At 36.4% G+C, this 24947-nt stretch overlaps 1 protein-coding gene across 1 annotated transcript in view; it reads right to left on the reverse strand.

The window, feature by feature from the left end:
• LOC108713377 (protein shortage in chiasmata 1 ortholog) overlaps positions 1-23365 on the reverse strand; it is a 49221-nt gene extending 25856 nt beyond the window's left edge. Inside the window, exons 1-11 of the mRNA XM_018256364.2 lie at positions 23291-23365; positions 17517-17583; positions 15585-15714; positions 14967-15057; positions 12738-12925; positions 12098-12260; positions 9011-9095; positions 6587-6725; positions 4807-4893; positions 2524-2656; positions 619-698 (exon numbers count right to left, since the gene is read on the reverse strand). Coding sequence (XP_018111853.1) covers positions 619-698; positions 2524-2656; positions 4807-4893; positions 6587-6725; positions 9011-9095; positions 12098-12260; positions 12738-12925; positions 14967-15057; positions 15585-15714; positions 17517-17561 — 1141 coding nt within the window. The 5' untranslated portion in view covers positions 17562-17583; positions 23291-23365. The remainder of the gene's footprint in view (positions 1-618; positions 699-2523; positions 2657-4806; positions 4894-6586; positions 6726-9010; positions 9096-12097; positions 12261-12737; positions 12926-14966; positions 15058-15584; positions 15715-17516; positions 17584-23290) is intronic.
• Between the last annotated feature and the right edge of the window lie 1582 nt (positions 23366-24947).

Here is a 24947-nt window from a genome sequence, read left to right on the forward strand (position 1 = left end):
AATCAAAATGTTTAAAGAGTAACTCTCACTGTTATAAAACATCCACTAAACTGTAGCGAATTAAAAAAAAAATCTGTTTCACAAATAGCCTTAAAATCCTCAACAAAACAATTTTCCTGGCTGCAAATAATTTAAACTTTTCTGTCCCAAAAAAGAAAGAATAATAATAAAATTGAACCCTCATTTTCCATGTGCTTTTTGGATTCCAGGGGCAATGACAATCAGGCAACTCGGCAAAGATGCCGGTTGGAAAAATACAGAATGGCAATAATTAAAAAAAACATACAAACCAAACAATGAAGACCAACTGAAAGTTGCTTGGATTACGCCTGGAATTGTTATTATACCTCACACTGTTCACTCACAAGTTACATATTTCAGCTTACCAAAAATATGACTGTGGAGTTAGCATTTTGCAGTTTAAGGCCTTGTAGCGTCTACTTATGTCACTTATAAAAATGCTTTTTGTCTTTAAAAATGATATATTAATAACAAATGCTGTCTTATTGACTTATATCGTGCAGTCAGTAGAAATATATTACTCTTGCTACACAATAAATGTTATATTTTATATTATAACATTATATTTTACCGGAACTGTACTACTGAGTATCTTACCTTTAAGCATAAGAGGGTAAATTTCAGAATTAAATGTCAGGTTTTCCAGTATATCTTTGGATGCATCAGTGATTCGTAAGCTAGGTAAAAAGATGCAAGCATAATGTGAGCTACTTTTAGGCTCTGTAAAACTAAAGACAAGCAACCCAATGATGTCATATCCAGGTTTTCAATACCTTTGAAACCACTAAACATTTAACAGGCCCAACCCCCACAAATTGTTTAGCATTGTTTTACAATTATCGAGCAACAAAACCAAAACTGAATGTATACTTATTCTGTTTTTCAATTATATAATTTTGGCACAGTTGTTTTCTTTGCTGTAGACTCTAGACTCTAAAGGTGGCCATAGACGCACAGATAATATTGTACGCAACAAATTTCGTACAATATTCGGTGCGTGTATGGTAACAAACGGTTGGCTTGTCGATCAGGCTGGACGGAAAACTTTGATCAGGTGCCCAAACACCTGCCATTGTTAGTGCTGAATCGTCAGATACAGGTATAATTCTATTGTTTCTACCTGTATATCTGACAATTCAGCTCTACATATGTGTATTGAAATTAATGATCTTTCTTGGAAAGATATTTTCCAAGAAAGATTGTAATTGTTACATCTATGGCCACCTTAAGGGGCAGATTTATCAAAATGTAAGATTAGATCTCACCACAAAAAAAAACTCACCCACTTTCTATTCATTCCTATGGGATTTTTAGAAGTTTATTTATCGTATGGTGAACTCTAACTTTCACCCACTGATAAATACAATTTTAAAAATCCCATAGGAATGAATAGAAAGTGGGTGAGTTTTTCTGTGGTGAGTGCTAATAAAGGTGTAGGGCTTCTGCATTAGTTTGGTTTAACTAAGAAATGTTCTCTGCTGAGCGGGCATAAAAAATGTTATTCGCGTAGAGGTTTTAGGACACCTATCTGTTGTCTTATGTCAAGCTAAGGCCTATTTATTAAACCTCAAATATTATGGTGCTGATTTTTGTACCATAATCCAATGTCAGGGTTTTCAGTCATCAATTCTAAAAAATCATACGATTAGGGCACCAAACTTGAAAAATGAGTAAGATTTGAATTGTCACACGATTTAATCGAGACCTTTCCTGCACCGACTTTTTTGATAAATGAGTTAAATTTGTTTATGGGAGTTAGGTTGACTTTATTTTAACAAAAAAATTAGATAAATTAGAATTTTAGTAAATACCCCCTCTATTGTCCACTTTGGGTGGAATAGTTTACTAAAAAGGAAACGGATGGATGTCTGAAAAAACTGTGCTTACAACAGTGTTTTACTACAGTACAAATGGCTAAAACATATTTTAGCCAATCATATGCAAAATGTAATATTATTATCTGCAGATTTAAACAGAGGCTGATGAAATGTTGTGTTGTTTTTATTTTAGGACATGGGTAAGCTTTCCTGATTCCAGTCCAATGTCAGATTAGACAAGAATGTGGTGTTAATATCTTGAATTCAGCCCAAGTTAAGATGCCACCTGGATGAGTTGTAAAACTTTTTAAAGAAAACTAAGAAATTTCAGTTGCTTTAGACTTAAATTCTACTAGATACTATACAGTATGTCATGAAGTGGATGAATGAAAGTCTTCATATACCCGTGATATAACCTACCAAGTTTTAAATATGGGTCTGCTGATAACTTAAAAGGCTTGTTAACAAATGTGAGTGTAATGTGCCAAAATAATGCAATTTGTCATGTTCTTTAGCCAGAATGCATCAAGAGAGCCCAAATAGCATGTGCTACTACCTGCCACTATCAGTCACTATGATTTTATTTATTGATACTTGAATGTTAAATGACTTCCATTTTTGTACGTTTAAACATCTCAAAATGAATCACATGATGCTGAGAATTGTATAAAAGAATACCACTTACATATGAGGAGCAGGTGACATTTCTTCTGGTATGAGATTAACACACAGAGGTGAAATGTGGTGAGGTTCCTGAGGAGGGAATGGAGGAGTGAACGGAACTTCCAGCTCACCCTCTTGGTGAGAAAAGAATGAAGCTGAAAGGATGTCATACATTATTTTTAGTGCTAATAAGAAACACAATGGGCAATAAACAGACAAACATTCATTGTCCTCTTACAAAATATCTTTATAAAGGGCTATCCAATTATATGTATCAATAAAGGTAGTTAGATTAAATAATGTGTTTCCCTTGCTCTGACCTTTTAACTAGAATTTATATATGACCTTTTCCATTATGAACTTTTGCTAGCAGCTCAAAAGCTTGTAACTCTTCAGTTATATGGGCATTTAAAGGGTTCTTCACCTTTAAATTAACTTTGATTAGGAGAGTGATATTCTGAGACAATTTGCCATTGGTTTTCATTTTTTATTATTTGTGATATTTGAGTTATTAAGCCTTTTATTCAGTAGCTCTCCAGCTTGCAATTTCAGCAATCTGGTTGATAGGGTCCAAATTACCCCTAGCAACCATGCACTGATTTGAATAAAATATTGGCAAATGAATAAGAGAGGGCCTGAATAGCACAAGGAGTAATAAAAAGTAGCAATAGCAATACATTTGTAGCCTTACAGAGCAGTTTCTTTTAGATGGGTTTAGTGATCCCCATTTAAAAGTTTCAGAAGAAAAAGGAGTCAAATAATTAAAAATCCAATTAAAATGTTACTTAGAATTAGCCAGTTTATAACATACTAAAAGTTAACTTTAAAGCTGAAATCTAGTAGCTATTGGGGGTCTATATCGTATATCAGCCAGAGATCAGGTAAATGTAGGAGAGACTTTATTAAAAGTTAACATTTGGTATTTTCTTATCTGTCATAAATGCATGCTCTACTATTGCTCTACCTTACCACAGGAAACACACTGCAAAAAACAATGAGACCATGCAAGGGACCAAGATCACAATCCTGGACATTGTATTAGACATTGAAGTCAGTTTAATGTATGTCAGTTGACATGTATAGAAGCTGACAACATAAAACTGGTAAAAAAGGGTAAGAGTCTTTTCCTGGTGGGCCTATGGCAAATACCATTTATATTTATTAAATATGTCCCTTGCAGTTTTAACTTATTACATGGTCTCTAGCTTTACTGCTTTCCCAGTATAAATGAGACCTAACGTTTCAAAGATGGTTCATCTCTTACTTAAGTCTCTTACTCAGCTATAGTGGCTTCTGCTTCCTTTTTTTAAAGGGGAAATAAAGACAAAAATAGAATAAGGCTAGAAATGCTGTATTTTGTTTACTAAACATAAACATGAACTTACTGCACCAGAAGCCTAATAAAACAAATGATTTATGCTTTCAAAATTGGCCACAGGGGGGTCACCATATTGTAACTTTGTTAAAGATCTGTGCAAGACCAAGCACATGCTCGGTATGGTCTGGGCTGCTTAGGGATCATCATAAATGATCATAACAGCACAAGTCAAATCATATCTACCAGAATCTGATACAGCAAGACTGATTAATAATCAGAATAGGCAGACTGCACTGGGTACTGTATTGTCAATTTGTCATATAATCTAATGTGGATTTTATAGTTTTTGTATTGTTTAATAAAAACTTTCTCCAACTCTGCAGAACCAGTGGCTGCAGCAAAATAATTCTCCAAATACAATCCCAGTTTATCTGTTTATCTGGCTCCATGATCTTTGTCCGTGCAGCTGGAGTTGGAAACGGTAAAGGGGATGTAAAGGCAAATATAAAATCCAGTACAAATCTCTGCACAGTCGCCGACTGCTCTACAGGGAAACAAACAAAGCTGCTTGAGTTCTGCATAGCTGGGAAGTAAGGCGGGGGCTCCCCCTGCTGTTCATAAGTATGATTGTTTCCCTACAGAGCAGTTAGGGACCGTCTGACAATTCATATCCACAGCAGTAAATGAAAGGAGAATTTCACTGCATAGAGTCAGATTTATTTATAAAAACAGTACACATTTTTTAATTGAAGTATATTGGAGATAGGTTTCTTTTTCATTAAAGAAAGTAAAAATGGTATTTTTTTGCCTTTACATGCCCTTTACCACACTTTAATATTTCCCATGCCAAGGGTACTGTGCATTTTATACTGTTCGCACATTAGATCACACAAAAACTGCTTTGTGGGGTATAGTTCTTATAATAGAGGGCTCATTTATTTTAATTTAATTTAGGATGTCCATCTGATATTATATGAAGTGTTTTACCTGTGTCTAACAATGCTTTACAGCCATCTGATTTATAGTTTTTCTCTATAAAAGGTTCCAATTTAAACACTGCTTTAGTCAAAAGATCTGAAAATACATAATAATAACAATTAAAAAAACAGCAGCAATATACATATTTCTATATTTAACAGTTTGTTCACATGGAATGTTGCTAGAAGTGTGGAAATGTCCTAAAATGAATTTCTACCTAGGCTCTAGGGATACCACCAAATGGGACAAGGCAGGAAACCTAGTGCAGGGGTCTTATTTTTACGTTTCCTAAAGCTGAATTTAGAAATCTGAATAACCTGGGAAATAAAAAACCCTAGGTCCTTTGGAGACATGAAGAATTTGCCAATCATCTGGTAAATAAATAGATTCATTATAAACGGACAATAAAAATTCAGACAGCCACCTAATGATATTTGTATGAGATTTGGGACTAAATGAGATTTAGTCCCAAAAAGGTTGCACTGACACATTTTTTGCCGGCAGCTTTATCAGGCAGATTTAGAATGAAGCAGATTTATCAGTTTAATGCTCTGTTTTCTGCCCTAAATGAAGCTAAATGAATAAATCAGCTATAACTGGGCATTAGAAGTAGAACTGTGATGGTCGTCCAGTACTTCAAGGGCCGATAGCTGTCAAAGTATCCCCAGCATTAAAACAGATTGCACAGTTTAACATACTTTTTTTCTATACCTTAATCAAGATGTCTGTTGGAATTTAGGGATTTGAAAAAACATCAGACATCTATCCTCCCCAATAATATAATTTTAAAAATTCCTTTGCAAATACGACAACCAGTAATGTGGTGGGCATATTAATTTAGAACAATCGTGAAAATGCCACTGAGAATCCTGAGCAAGGTGTTTATGTATGTGGCCAGTAGATGGCACTGTGTCTAGATTTAGGCTATGTATATGGAGTACTTTCTATATTGTCTAGATTCATCACCCTGAAGGCTTGCATTCCCAGCATTGTGAGCAGGCCAAATGATCAGCACGACATCAACCAGCTTAATGTTGGCATATCAGAAAGATTTTTAAGCACATGGTCAGCCAGAGTAGAAATAAATGCTATAAGTTATAATGGCTGAAGAAAGCTGTTCTGTATTGTTAATAAAGCTGTAAAGTGTTGTTAAACCACACTACAAATCATTGAGAACCTAAGCAGAAGACAGCACATCATATTCATTGTATACACTCATTTATTGTTCAACACTGCTGAATATGTTGGTGCTTTATAAATATGTATTAATATTAATAATAATAATGATAGAACTGATATTGTCTGAAAGTATAGTAGGACTATTAACGTGTCACATAATGAAAGGTGTGCACAATTTGCTGTTTTCTTGCAAACTGATTATGTGATCTTATACTTTTCTCATGACACAATGGCAGAAACTGGAAAGTGTACTATTAGCCTTACAAAAGTCAGTATTTTAGAAGATAATTTGAATCTTGAGACATTACACATTTACCAGTATGCATTATGAAGTCTATAATGAAACAATGACATAAAACAGCACTGCTCCCAATGACAATATTGAGTTACAGAATGTGAAATAGCTCGGTTGTAATCAAAATAATGTGTACGGTAGTTAAACTAAACACAAAACCATGTATGGCGTATGGATATTAGATTTTCTAAATTTTGCTGCTTGTTAGCCCAACTCAGTGCTGCCCATGTCACTGTTATTGGAAACAGGCTAATTGCATTTGTGCTAAAACATTTGATTATGTTGCAGCTATATTTCTTCAGCTCTCAACTTTACCTGCGGCCTCCTTTTCTCCTTCTTTTATTTCGAGTGTCACATATTCAGGAGTCAGCTCTATAATTCTAAGATCTGTTACACAGGTTCCATTTGCTCTTGTTTCATTACTGGCTTCAAGTTTAAAAGGCAGCATGAAATTCTGGAAAGCACAAATACATGATGATGCACAAAAGTGGGAGATTCTAGGCTAGTGAATGGTAATTTATTTAAAGGGGTTGTTCACCTTTAAATTTACTTTTAGTATGATGTAGACAGTGATGTTCTAAGACAATTTGCAATTTGTCTGTATTTATTATGGTTTTCAGTTATTTAGCTTCTGTTCACAAGCTCGCCAGTTTCATCTAGTTGCTAGGATTGTATATACCCTAGCAACCATGAACGGGTTTGAATGAGAGGTGGGAATATGAATAGGAGAGGGCCTGCATGGGAAGAATAATAAAAAAAAGTAACAAAAACTAATAATAACAATAAAATAAATTGTAGCCTTTATGAAAAGCAGATTGCAAAGTTGTAGGAACAGGACATTCTACAATGTACTAAAAGTTAACTTCTAGGTGAACCACCCCTTTAAAAAAGTAGGTGGTTTATGGTGTCCAGTGCTTGGTGCATCAGCAGATGAGGGAGAGAAGAGAAGCTACAGTTCGTCTTCCCTTCCTGCTTGTTGGTTGTTAGTGCACTCTGTGCATGGCGACCATAACATGCATAAGTCACCCCTCTTACACACTGTGACTGTTGAGCCCCTGGGCTGATTGGTTGGAATGCAGAAGAGATCTGTGGTGCCTGTTTAAGGCAGCAGCTGTGTCTATGTTTTATCAGGCTAAATATTAAAGGTAAAAGGCAATCAGCCATTTTTTTACCCTTTGCAGTCTACCTTATATAACTTGCCACAGGCTTCTGTTCTTCTTTTAGGAGGTAGAAACCTGCACCATGCCCACAAATTGAGTGATGGCCGCATTTAGCCACTATCTTGCATGTCATTTAAACATTCAAATTAGGAAGCATCAGAAGCCGCAGCCATATTAGGCAAGAGGTAAAGACAGGGCTGAGCTGGACCTCCTGACACTGCGCTCTGTGTAGCAGATTTTTGATCCTGCGCCCATTGCAGAGTACACTCTTTAGTGCTGGGTTGCAGAGTACAGCAAGCCGGGTGGCTCAAGTACTTTGTAAATAAGCAATAAAGAGTGCCTTCTTGCCCCCCTTAGCACTACTGTACTTGTGCCCACGAGGGAAGTGATTGAGCCCTATAGCGTCATTTGTAGTGCAGTACAAACATTTGAAAAATATTTAGATTCTTTCCCATAAAAAATAATGGATTTGCATGAGATGCTCTCAGATACAATTATAGAGTAATTACTATTGAACATTCTATAATATTTGTAAGCTGCAAGCAAAAACATGGGCTGTCAAGCTCCATGTATTCATTTCCTGAACCAGTTTATGAATTACACAAAGGTTTCTTAGTTTTCTATAGAGAGATCACCGCATTAATGGGACATTAACATATTAGTATGTTGGCACCCATGTCATATTATATTGAGATGACAAAAAGAATAACTCTTGGTACCTAAAAATGTTAATATCTGCTCTGCAAACATCTCACATCAGAAGGATCAGGGTCCTGCTCTCTTACACAGAGGCCTAGTCTGAGTCAGTCTAACAGAGTGAAGACACTTCTACCAGCAGGATGAAGTCTTACAGTGTTAAATGATGTATGCAGGACCTGCAGCATCTGCAGAAAATGCATTCTTTAAAAGTAAAAATAGTGATGGGCAATTATTATAAACAGATAAAAACCAAGTGATGCCAGTATTGCAGCTCAAATTCTACCAATAATGGAAGTAGAAGAAAGAAGTTTGCAGGCAGTATTTGGACTGTAACACTCTTTAATCGGGTAGTGGAAGACAGTGCATGTTTAGTGCAGAGCTCAAGCCATAGAAAAAAGGCTCTGCCAAAAACAATCCAGTTTGGACAGAGCCCATACAACCACAAACCTGAGAGAATTATAGGGAATACATTTTATGGACTCTAGAGGCATGTAATGGGACGTTTCATCAGGCTGCTTGTTTACTAGTGATTTTAAATAGCTTTTAAGAGTGCAGCAATTTAGTTTCCTAATAATATTTTGAATATGCACAGCAGCGTACCAAGCAGGCACCCGGCCCTCCCTGCAAAAAAAGATCTTTGAAGGGGCCTGGAGCACAAAAGCTGCTCCCGCCGGCACCAGACCACACACCCCACTTGCTCACGCGGCGGGGAAAACATTTAAAGAAGGAGTGCCTGGGAGGGGGGATTTTCAAGCTATAGAGGAAGCCAACCCCACAGTCTGGGGCCCCCTTTTCCCCCCACAACTGCAGGTTCTGCTTCCTCTATAGTTACGCCACTAAATTTGCAAGTTACAGCACACTTGTATTAGATTAAACTTACCTTTTCAGGTTCTAGAGGCAGTGTGTGAAATTGTTCTGTACATAAATTTGCACTTGTTTTTTCACTTTCCTTAAAAGTCTCCATTCTACAGCATTGAAATAAGAAAAAATGTATACAAAACAGGCAGGTCAAACTCAGAAAACTTGAAGCCCAAGACACCAGTTCTGATATAGAAAAATCTGATTAGTGTCACTTCAATAAACCCCTCTTAAACACGTTTACCATCTTTCCTTGATTGAGTTATAGCAGATGTCTCTTGTCATGTTCAAGACATTTTAGCAAATATTTTATTGCCTATTTTAAATGGAGTAGGCAGAGCTCATAAGGTGGACTGAAACCCTTCTGAAGGTACAAAATATTGGGGTGCAAATCTGCTGTTTCTTTGAAATCAGTAGTATATGAGGTTAGCCAATTTGGCACATAGAATGCAAAACTTTTGAGTAGGGCTGTATCCCTCTGTTAGTCCTCTAGGCCTATCCTTGAGAACACTCCGCAGATGTATTAATAGTGTACCTTTGACATTATACAAACAAACATGCTTTTCCACAATTCCTTATCTGTCAGTATTTATCAAAAACAAACTGAACTAATTTGTTGAACAAAGAACAGCAAATGTTTCATAGAATCAAGTTAAATATTACAGTACATCAAACATTTATTAATTTAATTTTACAAATATGTATAATATGGTAAATGGGCTATGTGTTTAACCTTGAACCATAACAATATGCTAGAGGTAAAGTATTTTGCTATTGTATAATTATGTATTGAAAGCAGGATAGGCCAGAACTCTACGTTCACTGAACCACATGAAATAATATCTTACTATAAAGCATAGATGAAGTGCTGATTCCACAACAGAAGTCTACAGAGTGATAAACCTGTAGCCTATGAGTAAAACCTGTAGCCTATGATTAAGTGCCCACCCTTGGCACGAAACGAGTCGGGCTTTAGCATGTCTTAAATATAGGTTTTCTACTTTTTATAAATAATCTGGATTCCCTTTTCAAGTAACATTAAGTCTATCCAGTTTTTAACCTGGGTAAACCTGTGTTACTGTATGTGAATTATCTGATTTCTTTAAAATATTTCATAAATTCTTTAGAGGTACAATATCCTTTTTTGAAAACAAGAGATACACATCTTTCCAACCAGCTTTTTTTGTGAGGAACCCCTCACATGATGTTTTTATGGCAATTGGCTGCAGCTGCTATAAGTAGATATAAGCCGTAGGCTATAGTGTTTTGGGGGACATAAATGAAAAGGAGAATTTCACACATATTTTTATTTTATAGGCTTGTGTCACAAAGGGGTTTCTAATAACATATTTAAAGAGAGACTTTCTGAAGCAAACAAGGGGGCATAAACTGTAGACGTACTTAGCCTCAGTCTCACAATCATGGATCTTGGAGTTCTATGTACAAAAATACTTGAAGTATTATACAGGTATGGGACTTGGTATCCAGAATTCTCAGGACCTGGGGTCTTCTGGATAACAGATCTTTCTGTAATATGGATCTTCATGCCTTTAGCCTACTAAAATATGATTTAAACATAAATTAAACCAAGTAGGATTGTTTTGTATTCAATAAGGATTAATTGTATCTTAGTTTGGATCAAGAACAAGCTCTGTTTTATAAATAATTATTTGTATAAAATTGAGTCTATGGGAGATGGCCATTCCGTAATTTGGAGCTTTCTGGATAACAGGTTTCCGGATAACGGATAACCTGTATTGTGCTTTGCACCTTACCCAGTTTTTGTGAATAAGGCTCAGAATCTTTATTGTTTATATCTTTAACAAAGTTTTGGATTTCTATATTTTCATATATATTTGGTGGAGTGCTTAACCCAAGGAAAAGTGTCTGTTGAAGGTTTAAGAATGTTAGAGCATCTAGTGAGAAGTGTACAGGGTGGACGGTCTGCCAGCAAAGCAATTCTAAAAAGATATACAGTATATACAGTATCTGTTTTAGATTCCTCATAGGTTTTATTACTTTTGCATTATAGTTTTGGAGGTATAAACTATATACTTTGGAAGAATAAACTTTTCATCCTGTTTGTCAGTAGCTTATTTAAAATTGCTTCCAGAAGCTGAAATCAGGCAATTTATACCAATTTATGCCAGAAGAAATCTGTCACTAACTAACAATATTATAGTGGAGGTTTTTTTGCATGCAGGAAAAAAATGTTAGATTGAGCAACTCAACAAAAAAATAATTTAATATATAAATAAGTGTAAGAAAATAAATGATAAAATCTGTCTGTGAAACAGATTTATTGAACATTAACTGCAGTTTAGTATATTTTTATAATAGTGGTGGTTTGTCTTTAATCCAAACTTTGTAGTAAAAGCTATTATAGGAACTCTAAGGAACATTTATTAGTGAGAAAGAAACATTGGGCATCTGTCCTAGATTTACCCTAGTTTTACTGGAAATACAGAATCTTAATCTCAGCAATATTCCCATGGGAAAACTGAAGTGGTCAAAACTCTCCGACTGGCAGCAGCCTAAAATTTATGGGAACTGTATGCATAAAGGAAAAAAATAAACAATATGGATATCCAAGTTCTTGGCTATTAGATGCTCTTCAGTTGAATAGGCAGTATTCTATAATGAGAATGTTGATTTGAGCGAGTTTCCATGTATTCTGTATAAAACTATTTATAAATGGTCATATTTTTTTTGATAAAATTGCATTTCTATCCTCGTAAATATTACAGCTATTACAATGATCAATTCAATGAACATCTATGGAAGATGACAAGTTTTAAAGGGGCATGAATTGATCATGAATTCAGTATAAGGCTTGTGTTTAACAACATTTTGCCTGTTGTTTTAGTGATGAAAATTTTTTATTTTTTTATTTTTTTTATTCTTGAGGTACACTCACAAAACAGAGTGAAGAGTAATCTAGTTATCTACCTCACAAGGACCAAACATGGAGTAGCTTCCAATGCCCTGTTTAAATAACAAAAACCATACATTCTTTGATAAAAAAAGGCCAAAATTATGTTCAGCAAAAGTCCTATTCATTGAACTTATGTTGAATAAGGGAGTATACTGGACCTTTAAGATATCGTACCTGAGAAGGTGTTGCTGTGCAGAACAGACATTATGCCAGGTTGTGAAAGGGTCTTCTACAGGGATCAGTTTCAAGCGGCTTAGGAGGACAGACAGATTGGGCATATGATGCCTAAAATTTGCAAGATGATCCACAAATACAACTTCCTCTTTAAGAAAATAGTCTGAAAGAAGATACAAAAAAGTGTAAAAAAGCAGCACTGAAATATGAATTCTAGCAACACTTTACAATGCAGATTACCATACATTTTATATGTCATTCAAGATGCACAGTGCAGGAGGACCAAAGATGCTAGGTGCAAAGATGCCCTGAAAAGTACAGAGCTCCCATGCACCATGGTGAGCTACAATCTTGAAATACACCATTGAAACAGGTGTAGGACCAATGTGCATGGACCCTTAGGGTAGAACTCCACAGTCGATTATAAGTGTGATAGCTTCCGTTCCGACACGCTGAGATGAATCGCAGGTGTCACAATGGATAAGGGACAAGATGTTGCACCGATAAGTTATGTTATTAGTTATTGTGCCACTGATGGTTGTAAATAGGTCCATTCCCTGTATTCATTTTACTAAATCTCTTTCTTATATTTGCATTCCCAACATTTGCAACTAGGAAGTTAAATATAATTGCTGCTTACCTTTAATAGACTCTTCCATTATGGAGTCAATACCAGTCTTCCAACAGTCTTCATGAATCATCTCTCTTTTTACATTATCATTCTGAGTATTTTTGGAGATATCCACCAAGTCTAACTGGGAACTGGGGTTTGAACTTGGAATAACCTCAAAAAAGTTACCATTATGACAAAATACTGGTGTGTGGTACCTAAAAGTATATATTAATACATTGTGAACTGTTGTTAACTTTTACATCAGTACTAATTATTTCACAAATATTATTTCATAAAGAGGCATTTTATAATTAAAAACAAAACATAGTCCTGAACTGTGCTTTTGGATGTTAAGGTTTTTCAGATTTTTTCAAGGTCAAAATTCAAGTTTATTAAGTGAATTTTTCAGTCAAAATTGTGGGTAAAAAAAAACTGGAAAAATTAAAGGTTAAAAAAATAGAATTTTTCAAGATTAATTAAACCCCAAAGTTGAAAATAGCTTGAATCTGAAAATACACCATCTAAAACCTGTCAAGGTCATGTAGAAGTCAATGGCAGATGTCCCTTGAACCGTTTGAATATGTTAATAGCCTTCATCATGTTTGAGTTTTTTGCTCGAAAACTCAATTTGAAATATCAATTTGAGCTATTCGAGTTTTTTCTTGATCAGAGTATTCAAGTTTTTTAACCCGACTACACTGATTCGAGTTTTTTACATTCAAGTTTTTTCTTAAATTACAAACCATTCGAGTTGTGAGTTAATTCGAGGTCTAAAAAAGCTCACAAAGCTCTCAAAATATGACCTTTGATAAATAACCCCTAAGTGTGTCCTGTGAGACAGAAGCCAGAAACTGTAAGCTACTAGAGGTGTTTCTCAACTTCATTTACCAGTTTGAGTATGTAGTTTTGGATGTTGTCCATGCCTCAGTTTTGTTTGGATAGCTAGTATGTCTTCATAAAACTCTTGGCTTAATTTATGAATGCTTGTGCTTTTTTATGAGTAGAAATCCATTTAACTGCTCAGAGCATTCCATTTAGTTCAAACTGATACATTTGGGCGAGTTTACTAACATTGGAGATAAATATCACTGGTGATGTTTCCCATAAAAAATAATCAGCAATTAGATTTCAGTCTAATTTGTAAACAAAAACAAAAGCAAATATCTGATTGGTTGAAATGGGCAACATCACTGGATGACATTTATCTTCTATCCCCCATATGTAATAAAAAGCACTAAGTTTGCCCAGGAGCAGTAACCCATAGCAACCAATAAGATGTTTTCTATTGAACAAGTGACCAGTAAATGCTGCCTTCTGATTGGTTGCTATGGGTTATTGCTCCTGGCCAAACTTAGTGCCTTTTACTACATAACCCCTTAGGTGTTTACTAATGTTGGTGATAAATATCAACAGTAATGTTGTGTAAATTTCATGTGTTTACAGTCAGTCAGGACTGCTAACATTTTACTGAGGGGTATCCTTCATGATTCCCTAAATAAACTATATTATCAGAACAGAGAAGAAGGATAAAGTTGAACATTCAGAAAGGCTCAGCCATCATTCTTGAGGCAGGTTGCAAAGTTATATTTGTATATCTTGTGTGAGGTGCACAGCACAGGTATGTCCCTTGTCCGATTGTCTTCTGAATGGGCACTAAGTGAAACAATTTTACACTTCTTATGGAGCATTATTAAGTGAGGTCAAAGTATCAGTAATAAGAATACTTTCCCAGATCATATATATCTGAAAATGAGGATGGTATAGAGGAACCTATCATGTGTAGGATAATTGCAATAGACGTAGTACATAAAATACAGGGTATCAATAGAACTGTTAAATAACTGTGAGGGGTTACAAGCAGACTACAGCACTATGATAAATGGTCCCTAAATTGTCCTGCTTTTCAGTGAATAATGGTTTGACTTTTCAGTTTATTGGTTATGTCATTGCTTTCTTCATATAATGCTGAGATGTTCCCCAACGTCCATTTAACTTCAGTAGCAGAAAAATACTTCACAGGAAGAAGATGCAAACAAATATTCAACATGTAATTTCATTTACATATTTATTTTATTTAAAAACAAAGGATTTTTTATACTAGCCAGTATATATTTTGCATGGCTTTTCCTGGTGAGTTAAGTATGTTGACGTCTTCGTGGTGTAAATGTATGGCAACCTTCAGACATGTTAATATACAAACATTTTAGATAACAAGTCAAGGGGAACAAATTATTATAAGTTTTACATAGTACTCACTTATCCAAAAAATCATCAAATTTGGGGCAGTTTTTCCACTCATTCAACACAGAATCACCATGCTGCACATTACATCCTGAGAGTGTTGTAGCTAGGCAAAGATGATAGCAGTCATTGTAAATACAAGATACACAGATAATTTCTTAGGTTAATGTCACATTGATCATCTCTGTGGGTTGTATCTACGTCAGCAGAGATGAGCAGGCACGGGGCTGGCCTGTGAGTGCACACAAAGAGCAGGTTTTGGCTCAAAATGCATACTTGAGAATGTCTGCACCAAAATCCACTATGTGTGTGCACTTACAGCTAAAACATGCTTTTCAGTCTACATAGATAGAGAGGGTAGAAGGCAGTGGATAGGATTTTCTCCACTCACATATCTACAATTGGGCTATTAGACTTTAGAGCAGAAAACAACATTTTAAGAATTTTACGGGGAGATTCATAAAGAGTCAAACTGGGATTCTTAAAATATTTCTGGCATTTTCCAAAACATCCTTTGAAAATATGCCTCTTAATAATACTTTCTGGCATCATCTCTTGCAACACTTGGTAGTTCATTACCCAGTTTAAAATGTCATGAGGAGGCATGAGGAGACAACAAAAGAAAATACATACTCCTTGTCCAGGGTCTTCGGTAATTATCATTGGCAAAGATCCTGTTGTGACAATAGTTTTCATTTTTTTGGATTCCTTTAGGGAATGGAATAATCATCCAAGATATGGAAATCTTTTGTCTCATAAAATTCTATTTAGGCAACAAGAAATTCATTAAATAGCCAGTTTCAAAGATTCTTTTGAGTTTGTTTCTGGTTGCTTATGACAAAACAGAGTAAACATACAGAACATACAGTTCATGTTAAGGAGCCATATAGTGCACATCAGCTACATGATGACAAACATTCTAGTTATTTACATAATTAAGGGTCCATGTGTCGTAAATAGTATAGGAGCCCTAGTTCCAGAATTCAATTCAGGGTACAGTTGAATCCCAGCACTTTTTGCAAAAGCTGCATTTGTCAAACCTAAGCCAAACCCTTAAGGTTGTATACTTTAAGGCACTGCACCATGAGATAATTGTTCACAGATGCACATTTCTTAAATATTAATATTCAAATTAGCATTTGGCTTTGGTTTGTATTCAGCCACATCGTTTGTACATGATTGAATTAAATTATGGATGCTGTGCATCTGTAATAAATGGCCCTTAATGGATGCTGTATTTGGGAAATATGGATGTGCATTAATGTTTTCCAAGGATGCCATATTTTAGGTATATTGGGATATATTTTATACATTTTTCTGGGAGTTACTGCTAAGCCACCACCTGCTAAATGTGGCATTTGTGGGGTCTGATTGACTTTGTAGCATATAAACATTATATGCCTATAGATTTTACTATAATCCCTAGTGGTTAATATTTACATACTTGTAACCTACATAGGCATTAACAGTGCTCAATCAGGTGATTAGTTCTAACTAGTGATGTCACCTGTTGTAAAAATATAAAAACTCACCTTGGAGTTCCATGATCTGTTTAAAAGCACTTGGATTTGTGCCTTTATATGGTCATGAAACACCATAGTGACTTCTAATATCATAATAATGTACGACAGGAGCACATTATTCCATATATCAGTCTCCTGCTCTGTTCAGCCTTCCCTATGCTCCCTGTAAGTGCCATAGTCTGCTTGCCCTATTCTCCATGTGTGTGCCATACTCTGCCTATTCTATGCTCCCTGTGTGTGTCATAATCTGCCTGCCCTATGCTCGGTGTGTGTGCTATACTCTGCCTGTTCTATGCTCCCTGTGTGTGTGTCATACTCTGCCTGCCCTATGTTCCTTGCGTGTGCCATAGCTTGCCCTACTCTGCTATTGCCTGCCCTACTCTGCCTACCCAATGTACCCTGTGTGTTCCATATTCTTCTTGAACTATGTTCCCTGTGTGCCATACTATGCCTGCCCTATTCTCCTTGGGTGTGCCATACTCTGCCTGCCCTATGCTCCTTGGATGTGCCATACTCTGCCTGTGTGTGCCATACCCTGCCTTCCCTATGCTACCTGTGTGTTCCATACTCTGCTTGCCCTATGCTCCCTGTGTGTGCCATAGTCTGCCTTCCCTATGATCCCTGTGTGTGCCATACTCTGCCTACCCTATGCTCCCTGTGTGTGCCATACTCTGCCTTCCCTATGTTCCGTGTGTGCCATACTCTGCTTGCCCTATGCTCCATGTGTGCGCCATACTCTGCCTTCCCCATGCTCTTTGTGTGTGCCATTCTCTGCCTATGTGCCTGAGCCTGGTAGGGGTTTGTTCTGGGGGGTAGTTAGCATTTGAAAATTGTTGTGTTTAATCCTGTGCTGGGGGGGGGGGGGTGAGGCATATTGATTTAAGGTTATGTCTTAATATGACAACTTTTTCACATTTGAATGATATGCCAGCAATGAGCACCAACCATTTGGACATGGTATTGTGGTAACATGGGTGTGGTTTACAGTGGGTGTGTAATATGCCCTGCCCTATAAGTTCCAAAATAGAGTAATGCTCTGTACCTCATATGCATAGTCCAAAGCATGAAATTTAAAGGCTGGGAACATCACTGCCTTAATTACTGTGTTTCTGAAAGAAGCAAAAAAGATGTAACACATTATTACATTAACATACAAACAGCAGAAATATAAAACATTTAAAATAATAGATTGTAGGCATTTGGTTAAGTGCTACTATTTCGGTAAAACTTAAACTACAAAGGTTTTCAACCATCTTAGTTTAGCAGCAATTTTACAAATTTGACAAATGGTGGTTTTAAAGACCAGTAGGCTCATGTACAACTATAAGTGCAGAGTATAATTTCGGAGACCAGTGTTTTCTGTACTTTCAGCATCATTGTATCTGCCAATGGGGGTTGTGTTTGGTGCAGTTGCATCTGATGCACATTGTTTGTGCAATGACTACATCCATTTTTGCTTTGTAATTGTAAATGAGACTTCAGCTCAAGAAGAGTGGGTAACAGTCCAAAGATGTGGATTTCCACAAATACACAGCAGTAACTACTGGTATAAATACTTATGTCATGTGATTTAAAGTACTTCACTAAGAAGAAAAGGTGTTATACTGATGTAATACACCAAGTGGGACATTCACCAAGAATCGTAGTTGTGCTGGCGTCCGCTTTGCCGCACTTTGCCAGGCGTATTTTCGCCAGCGCATTGCAAATTCACTAAAATCCGAAGTTGCGCACAGGGGTAGCGTACCATTGCGAAGTTGCACTAGCGTTAATTCGCCTACTACGCTAGCGATAGTTAATTTGCATACGGCGCCAAATTCAATTTTCAATGGAAGTATTCGTAGCAGCACTACACAAGCCTGGGAAACCTTCAAAACATCAAATAAAATTTTTATTTTGCCCTACACATGTGCCCACTGTATAGTTAAGTTTCCATGAGTTAGGAAATGTAGGGGGGAAGGAGGGTAGCCCCAAAAAATGTTTCGATCTTTTTCAGCCTATCACCCATTGGGACTTTTTTTGAAGCAATCCCTATATACTCTATTGCGCTTCGCCTGGTCTGAGGTGGGGAAGGAAGTCTAGTGTAAAAGGTAGCGTTCAAAATCATTCGCGCGTTAGTGAATTTGGTTAGTTATGTCCGTTGCACAAATTCACAAGGCGTAAGGGTGCGAAGTAACACTAGTGAATTTACACCAGCGTTCGTTAGTGAATCTGTGAATTAACGAATAACTTAACTTCGGCGTTTAGTGAATTTGCCCCCAAGAGCCATTAATATCCAGTAAAGTATATCCTTATAAACGTGCTCAGTGATGTCATCATTTATAATTGGAGCTTAGTGATGTCATTTCTGTTACATGACAAACTGAAATTTGAGTATTATAATAAATAAAGTACTCCCTGTTGCAAAATCTAGGACATTAGAAGTCATGGGACTCCTCAGTAACTTATAATATGCTTATATTTTACAAGAGGGGGTACTTTATTCCCTATATAATCACTTATAGGCCAGAAGTAGAGGTAGATGGGGTAGGCATGAATGCATGGCACAGTTGGGGGGGCAGTTCTGAACTAGTGAGCAACAGGGAAGCAAGTGAGTGATGGGGAGGTCTACTGGCAAGTTGCGGGTGAATGCAGGCAGCCGACTGGATGGTGGTGCGCTGGGTAAAGTAGTATTGCCTTGGGCAACAATAATACTTGGCCAAGCTTTGATCACAAAGGTGCTGTGTCTAAACACTATGTTATAAAAGCACTAATTTGCCTCTTCAGTACCCATAGTCTTTACTTGGATTAGTTAGCTGGTGTCATTTTAGAATCTTGTGATCTCAGTTTTCCCAGCACTTAAATCTTGTGCATATGTACCCTGTTCTATAACATCTGTTAAAACAGTGGAGTGGATAGCTAATTAAAACCAAGCATCGCTATGGAAACATGATGCTTGGTATCCTATTGGCTAGTGCTTTGCAATAGGTATTACTGTTAATATCAGCAATGACGCATAGGCTGGTCATGGGACCCACACATTACTGTTTGTCTTCAAATGCATTGGCACTGGGCAAGGGGTAGTGGCAAAGAAAATGATCTCCAGTGATGATGGCTAAGACTTAGAAAAGTAGTAGCGATGGGGGAAGATAACTGCCTACTACGAATTGAGAATGCTGCACAGTAAAGTTAACAGGCTCAACTCACATTGCCCTACATAATAAATGAAGGGCTTGATTTAGCTTAACTTGTCCATGTAAAATGATTGTTTTTGCGGAGCTCTGTTTATATACAGCAAAAAATAGCACTGTGGTAAAACAACACTGTTTATAATGAAACCCAGGCTGAAATTCCTGTGTATAAAGAATTCCACATAAGGGGAAAAACATTTAGTTAAATTAGGAAAGTCTTAAAATGGCCATACAATGACAAGCATAAACTTTTGACTCTGCCTCTCCAGGCCCATACATAAACCTGCCTGAATAATATCTGACTAAAATGTGCCAAATATCTAGGGGCAGATTTATCAAAGGTCGAGTTGAATTTTCGAAGTTAAAAACTTCGACTTTCTAGCTATTTTTTGAGTACTTGGACTAAGGAATAGTCCAACTTCGATTCGAAGTTGAAAAAAACATTGAAATTCGAAATTTATCATGTACTGTCTCTTTAAAACTTTGGTCAGGCCGGTAAAACACCTGCCAGGTGGCAACCCTAATCAGACAGTTGGGAACAGATTTATCAAAGGTCGAGGCAAATTTTCGAATTCAAAAAATTCTAATTTCGAGCTCATTTTTGAGTACTTCGACTAGGGAATAGTCCAAATTCGAATTTGAAAAAAAACAAAAACAAAATTTGAATATTGAAATTTACCATGTACTGTCTCTTTAAAAATTCAACTTCGACCATTCGCCACCTAAAAGCTTTTGAAGTGCTGTTTTAGCCTATGGAGGACCTCATAGAACCTATATGGAGGCAACTCGTGAAGTTTGAGAGATTTAATTTTTTGGGGGAAAACTTAGAATCAAAGTAGATCGAAGGCCCTATTCCTTCGATCGTACGATTCGAATATATGGACCACTTTGACCCCCAAAAACCTTCGACCTCTATTCGGTTGGTCTTTTTGAATTCAAAGTTTTTTTAACTTCGAACTTCGACCCTTGATAAATATGCCCCTTAGTGTGTAGATGTGAAAATACCATTGATTTGGTTCTTTAGAACCCCACAAAAAATACAATGAAGCTATTCACAAATAGCCTTATTTTCTGCTTAATGCATGTTTTGTATTGTTGTTGGAAGAGATTTCATGCATACCACAGGGTCATGGTTACTTATCCTAAACAGCAACAGAAAATAAATTTTGGGTCTTGACCCACAGGTTAGGAACCCCTGACATAAAGGATTCAAAGGAAGTGCAAATATTGTACAAAATAAAGGTTCACACTTTTTTAAAAAATGATTTCCTTTTTCTCAATAATTATAAAACAGTACTTGATGGTAACTAAGCTGCATACATCCATATTGGGGGCAAATGTTTAAATGATTTTTAGCAGGACTTATGATCTGATTATGGAAATATCCTTTATCTGGAAAACACCAGGTCCCAAGTATTCCAGATAATAGATCCTATACCTGAAGTGCATTAGAATTCACTGGCTGTGCGGACCCACTATTAAAATCTTCGCACTGGGCTTACTGGTCCTTATTCGTAAATTTAGAAAGCAACAAAAATCTGTGTAACAATCGGTGTGCTTATTTAAATTTCTAAACAAGTTTTACTTGAAATAATAAGTTAAACAGGAGACTTGCTCAGTCAGAACACCCTGCTTGAACCTGGTGACACTGGTAGAGGAATTTTATCAGCTTACACACACAAAACCACATGTATACGGTTAGTGAGTTCCATGACATCACCTCACTACTATTCTTGACAGCACCCCTACCTAGCCCTTTTGTTGCACTAACTACTGGGTCAAAGTAATGATTTATGCTTTAGAAAAGCTGCTGAACAGCATTTTAGAAAGAAAGTGTGGCTCATTTATCATGATTGGTTACCATGGGTTCCTGCCCATTGGCAAATTTGCCCAGTGTTGACAAATGACCCCTAGTAAGTTAAGTAACATTATAATAGATGGTCACATGAGACTGTAACTGCATTTGATGTGTATATGTATGAGCAGGATAGAATCAGAGATATACGGGCAGGTTGACAGGGACCTGCTGAAACTGTGTTGTGTGCAACCGCTTTAAAGGGAGATGTAATATGTAAGTGATATGTAAAGCAAAAAAACAATACTACAGCATTATGTTAAAAATTTGATTTTATATGATTGTGTAAAAATGTAGGTACAGGTTTTTGTTCTCCCCCTGAAACATGTAGGGTTGCCACCGGACTAGTATTTTACCAGCATGGCTAGTAAAATGATGCTTGCTGACAAGAAATATAAAGAGATAGAGCTTTTAAAGGGTTTTTTCACCTTGACATTAACATTTAGTATGATGTAGACAGTAATATTTGGAGAAAATTTGCAATTAGTTTTGATTTTTTATCATTTGTGGATTTCACATTGGTTAGCTTTTTGGTCAGCAGCTCTCCAGTTTAATATGTTAGCAGCTGATTGCTAGAGTCCAAATTACCTTAGCAACCAGGCAGTGGTTTGCATGAGAGACTTTTAGTGATTGTATTGCATTCTGCAAATTTTTAACCATAAAACATTTGTGTACACTATTTTAATGTAATTTTCTTCATGCCGGTAGATTTGTGACACCGCCCCGGCTCTGGATGATACTTTAGCAGATCAAAATCAGGTATCAAAATACCTGGCAAGTGGCAACTCTAGTTTGTGGTCTCTGTATGCCCCTAGCGGTTTCCTAGCTGAGACGGGGGCCTTTAGGCAAATTGATGTTAATAGTGTAAAGTTTCTGTTAAGCATTGTAGAAAATGCTACATAGCTAAAAGATAACTATAACAAGGTATCAGTTATCCGCAAACCCATTATCCAGAAAGCTCCAAATGATGAAAAGGCCATCTCCCATAGACTATTTTATCCAAATAATCAAAATTTCTAAAAATTTTTTCCTTTTTCTTTGTAATAATAAAACAGTACCTTGTATGTGATGCAAACAAAGATATAATTAATCCTTATTGGAAACAAAACCAGTCTACTGGGTTTATTTAATGATTACATGATATTTCAGTAGACTTAAGGTATGAATATCCAAATTACGGAAAAAATCCCTTATCTGGAAAACCCGAGCATTCTGGATAACAGGTATATACATACCTGTATATATATTTTTTCTGGAATGTCTTATAAAGCAAGGCACTCACAGGGCTTTAAAATAAGGTGAACAGAAGTAAAGTTTGTTCTTCCAATAAGCGAGTGCAGCTGTTTTTGCTTTGTTATATTTATGTATGTATACATGTTTTGCTTGTACAGGTATGGGACCTGTTATCCAGAATGCTTGGGACCTGGGGCTTTCCGGATAATGGATCTTTCTGTAATTTGGATATTCATCCCTCAAGTCTACTAAAGAATCATTTGAAGATTAAATAAACCCAAAAGTATTGCTTTGCTTCCAATAAGGATTAATTATATCTTAGTTTGGATCAAGTACAAGGTGCTGTTTTATTATTACAGAGAAAAATAAATTCATTTTAAAAAATTTGCATTATTTGAATATAATGGAGTCTATGGGAGACAGACTTTCTGGATAACTGGTTTCAGGATAACGAGTCCCAAACCTGTATATGCATCTTTAGCCATACCACACAGTAAAGTATTAAATGTGTGTATGTGGGTTCTGCCCTCTTTATCATGTAAAATATTCCCTGCTGTTTACCTGTTTTCACAGCCCTTTCTTCTGTGTTATTACTACTTCCTGGTGCTGCAGGAATAACAATACCCAGCATTCCACTGTCTATGGGGATTGTAGGAGGAGCCTAAGGCAAGAGTTTATTTCCTGTGCCACTCTTTGTGGCACTGTGCAGCTAAGCTAGAACCCTGTAGATATTCAATTTCAGTTTCAGTCTATTGCACTTTGTTACTTGCCTGCCTACATTGGTGTCCTGTCAGCTTTTGCATAATAAAGTTTACTGGTTTTATACTCAAAACCCATGCCTTATTATATATAATGCTGGTGTCTGCCTATGCTTGAAACGTGATGTGAACAGTGTTTCCTAGTGCTTGAATTGACAAGCTTCTTTTATGCAGATCTCATTTGCTTAAAAAATGCAGTATTCAGGCCTTTTTTAGTTTGAACAAAAATTGCACAGAAACCAGTGTAGTTGTTCGTAAAAATGCATAAACTACACAATAAACTACACACTACACAATATGCCCAGGAGTTCTGGGAGTTGTCTAATAAAACATTGAACAAATAGCAAAATTTTGTTTGGAAATATCTTAGGTCTCAGCCTTTAACACTCACTACTCAGTTTAACACTAAGTACAATAATTTTTACAATATTTGCAATTTTTTCCTGGGCCTTTGTAAATGACCTTAAGGTGATATTGGTGGAGTAGAGGGTGAATGGACTAATTATCATGGAGAAAATCTGGGCAAATATTAGTGCAAGTGGATAGTTCATCTTTAAACGAGCATTTAGGTATGATATTTTAATAGTATTTGCATACGGTTTTAACTTTTGTAATGTTATTATTTAGCTCTTTGTTAGGCAGGTCTCCAGACTGGCATTTTGCAGCTATCTGGTTGCTAGGGCCTTACCTTAGCAACCAGGCAATTGATTGAATCATGGATATGAATGCCTGAAAGATAAATCACAGAGGGCCTTACTAGAAGCATAAATAATAGAAAATAACATTAACAATAACAGAGCAACAGTTTTTTGGTTGCTATCGTCATTTTCAAAGGGCAGAAATTTGTGGAACGGCAAAAAATTTGCAAAACGGTGCCAGCGTCTCGTTTTTGATGCAGGCGGGCGTTTTTGACTCCGGGGTCCATTTTTTTTCGACGCCGGTGTCTGTTTTTTGATCCTGGCGAAAATGTGGCGCTGTCCAAAAAAAACGGACGCCAGCGTCCATTTTTATGAAGCCGGCGAATTTACAAATTTATTCGCCAGCAGCAATTCTCGGGAATTTGCCGCAAATTCGCGCCTGCCAAATAAATTCACCCATCACTACAAATAATTCTAAAACAGGCTGAACAGTAGCTAAGAACAAGATGTTATACATTTGAGGTGCTGGGCAGTGCTTGGAAAAAGCTTGGCCATGTTTTGGGAGTCACTACTCCAAATCTAGAGCAAATTACCAGCAGCATGTCTGTGCTTCTCTGTGTATTACATGAGTAGTTAACATCTTTAATATGATCTAGTTTGCTTTTTGCTTGTCTAGAGCTGCAGCAAGATTACTCCTAATAACAATGTTTATGAAAGTTGTTTAGTTAAAGGGTAGCTTTATGACCCTTTTTTATACAATAATATGGCATAACATTGTGAAAACCACCCAAATCCCTTTTATTATAAACTTAATATAACATT

This window comes from Xenopus laevis, chromosome 1L (genome assembly GCF_017654675.1).
Source record: "Xenopus laevis strain J_2021 chromosome 1L, Xenopus_laevis_v10.1, whole genome shotgun sequence".
In the NCBI taxonomy this organism is placed as follows: domain Eukaryota; kingdom Metazoa; phylum Chordata; class Amphibia; order Anura; family Pipidae; genus Xenopus; species Xenopus laevis.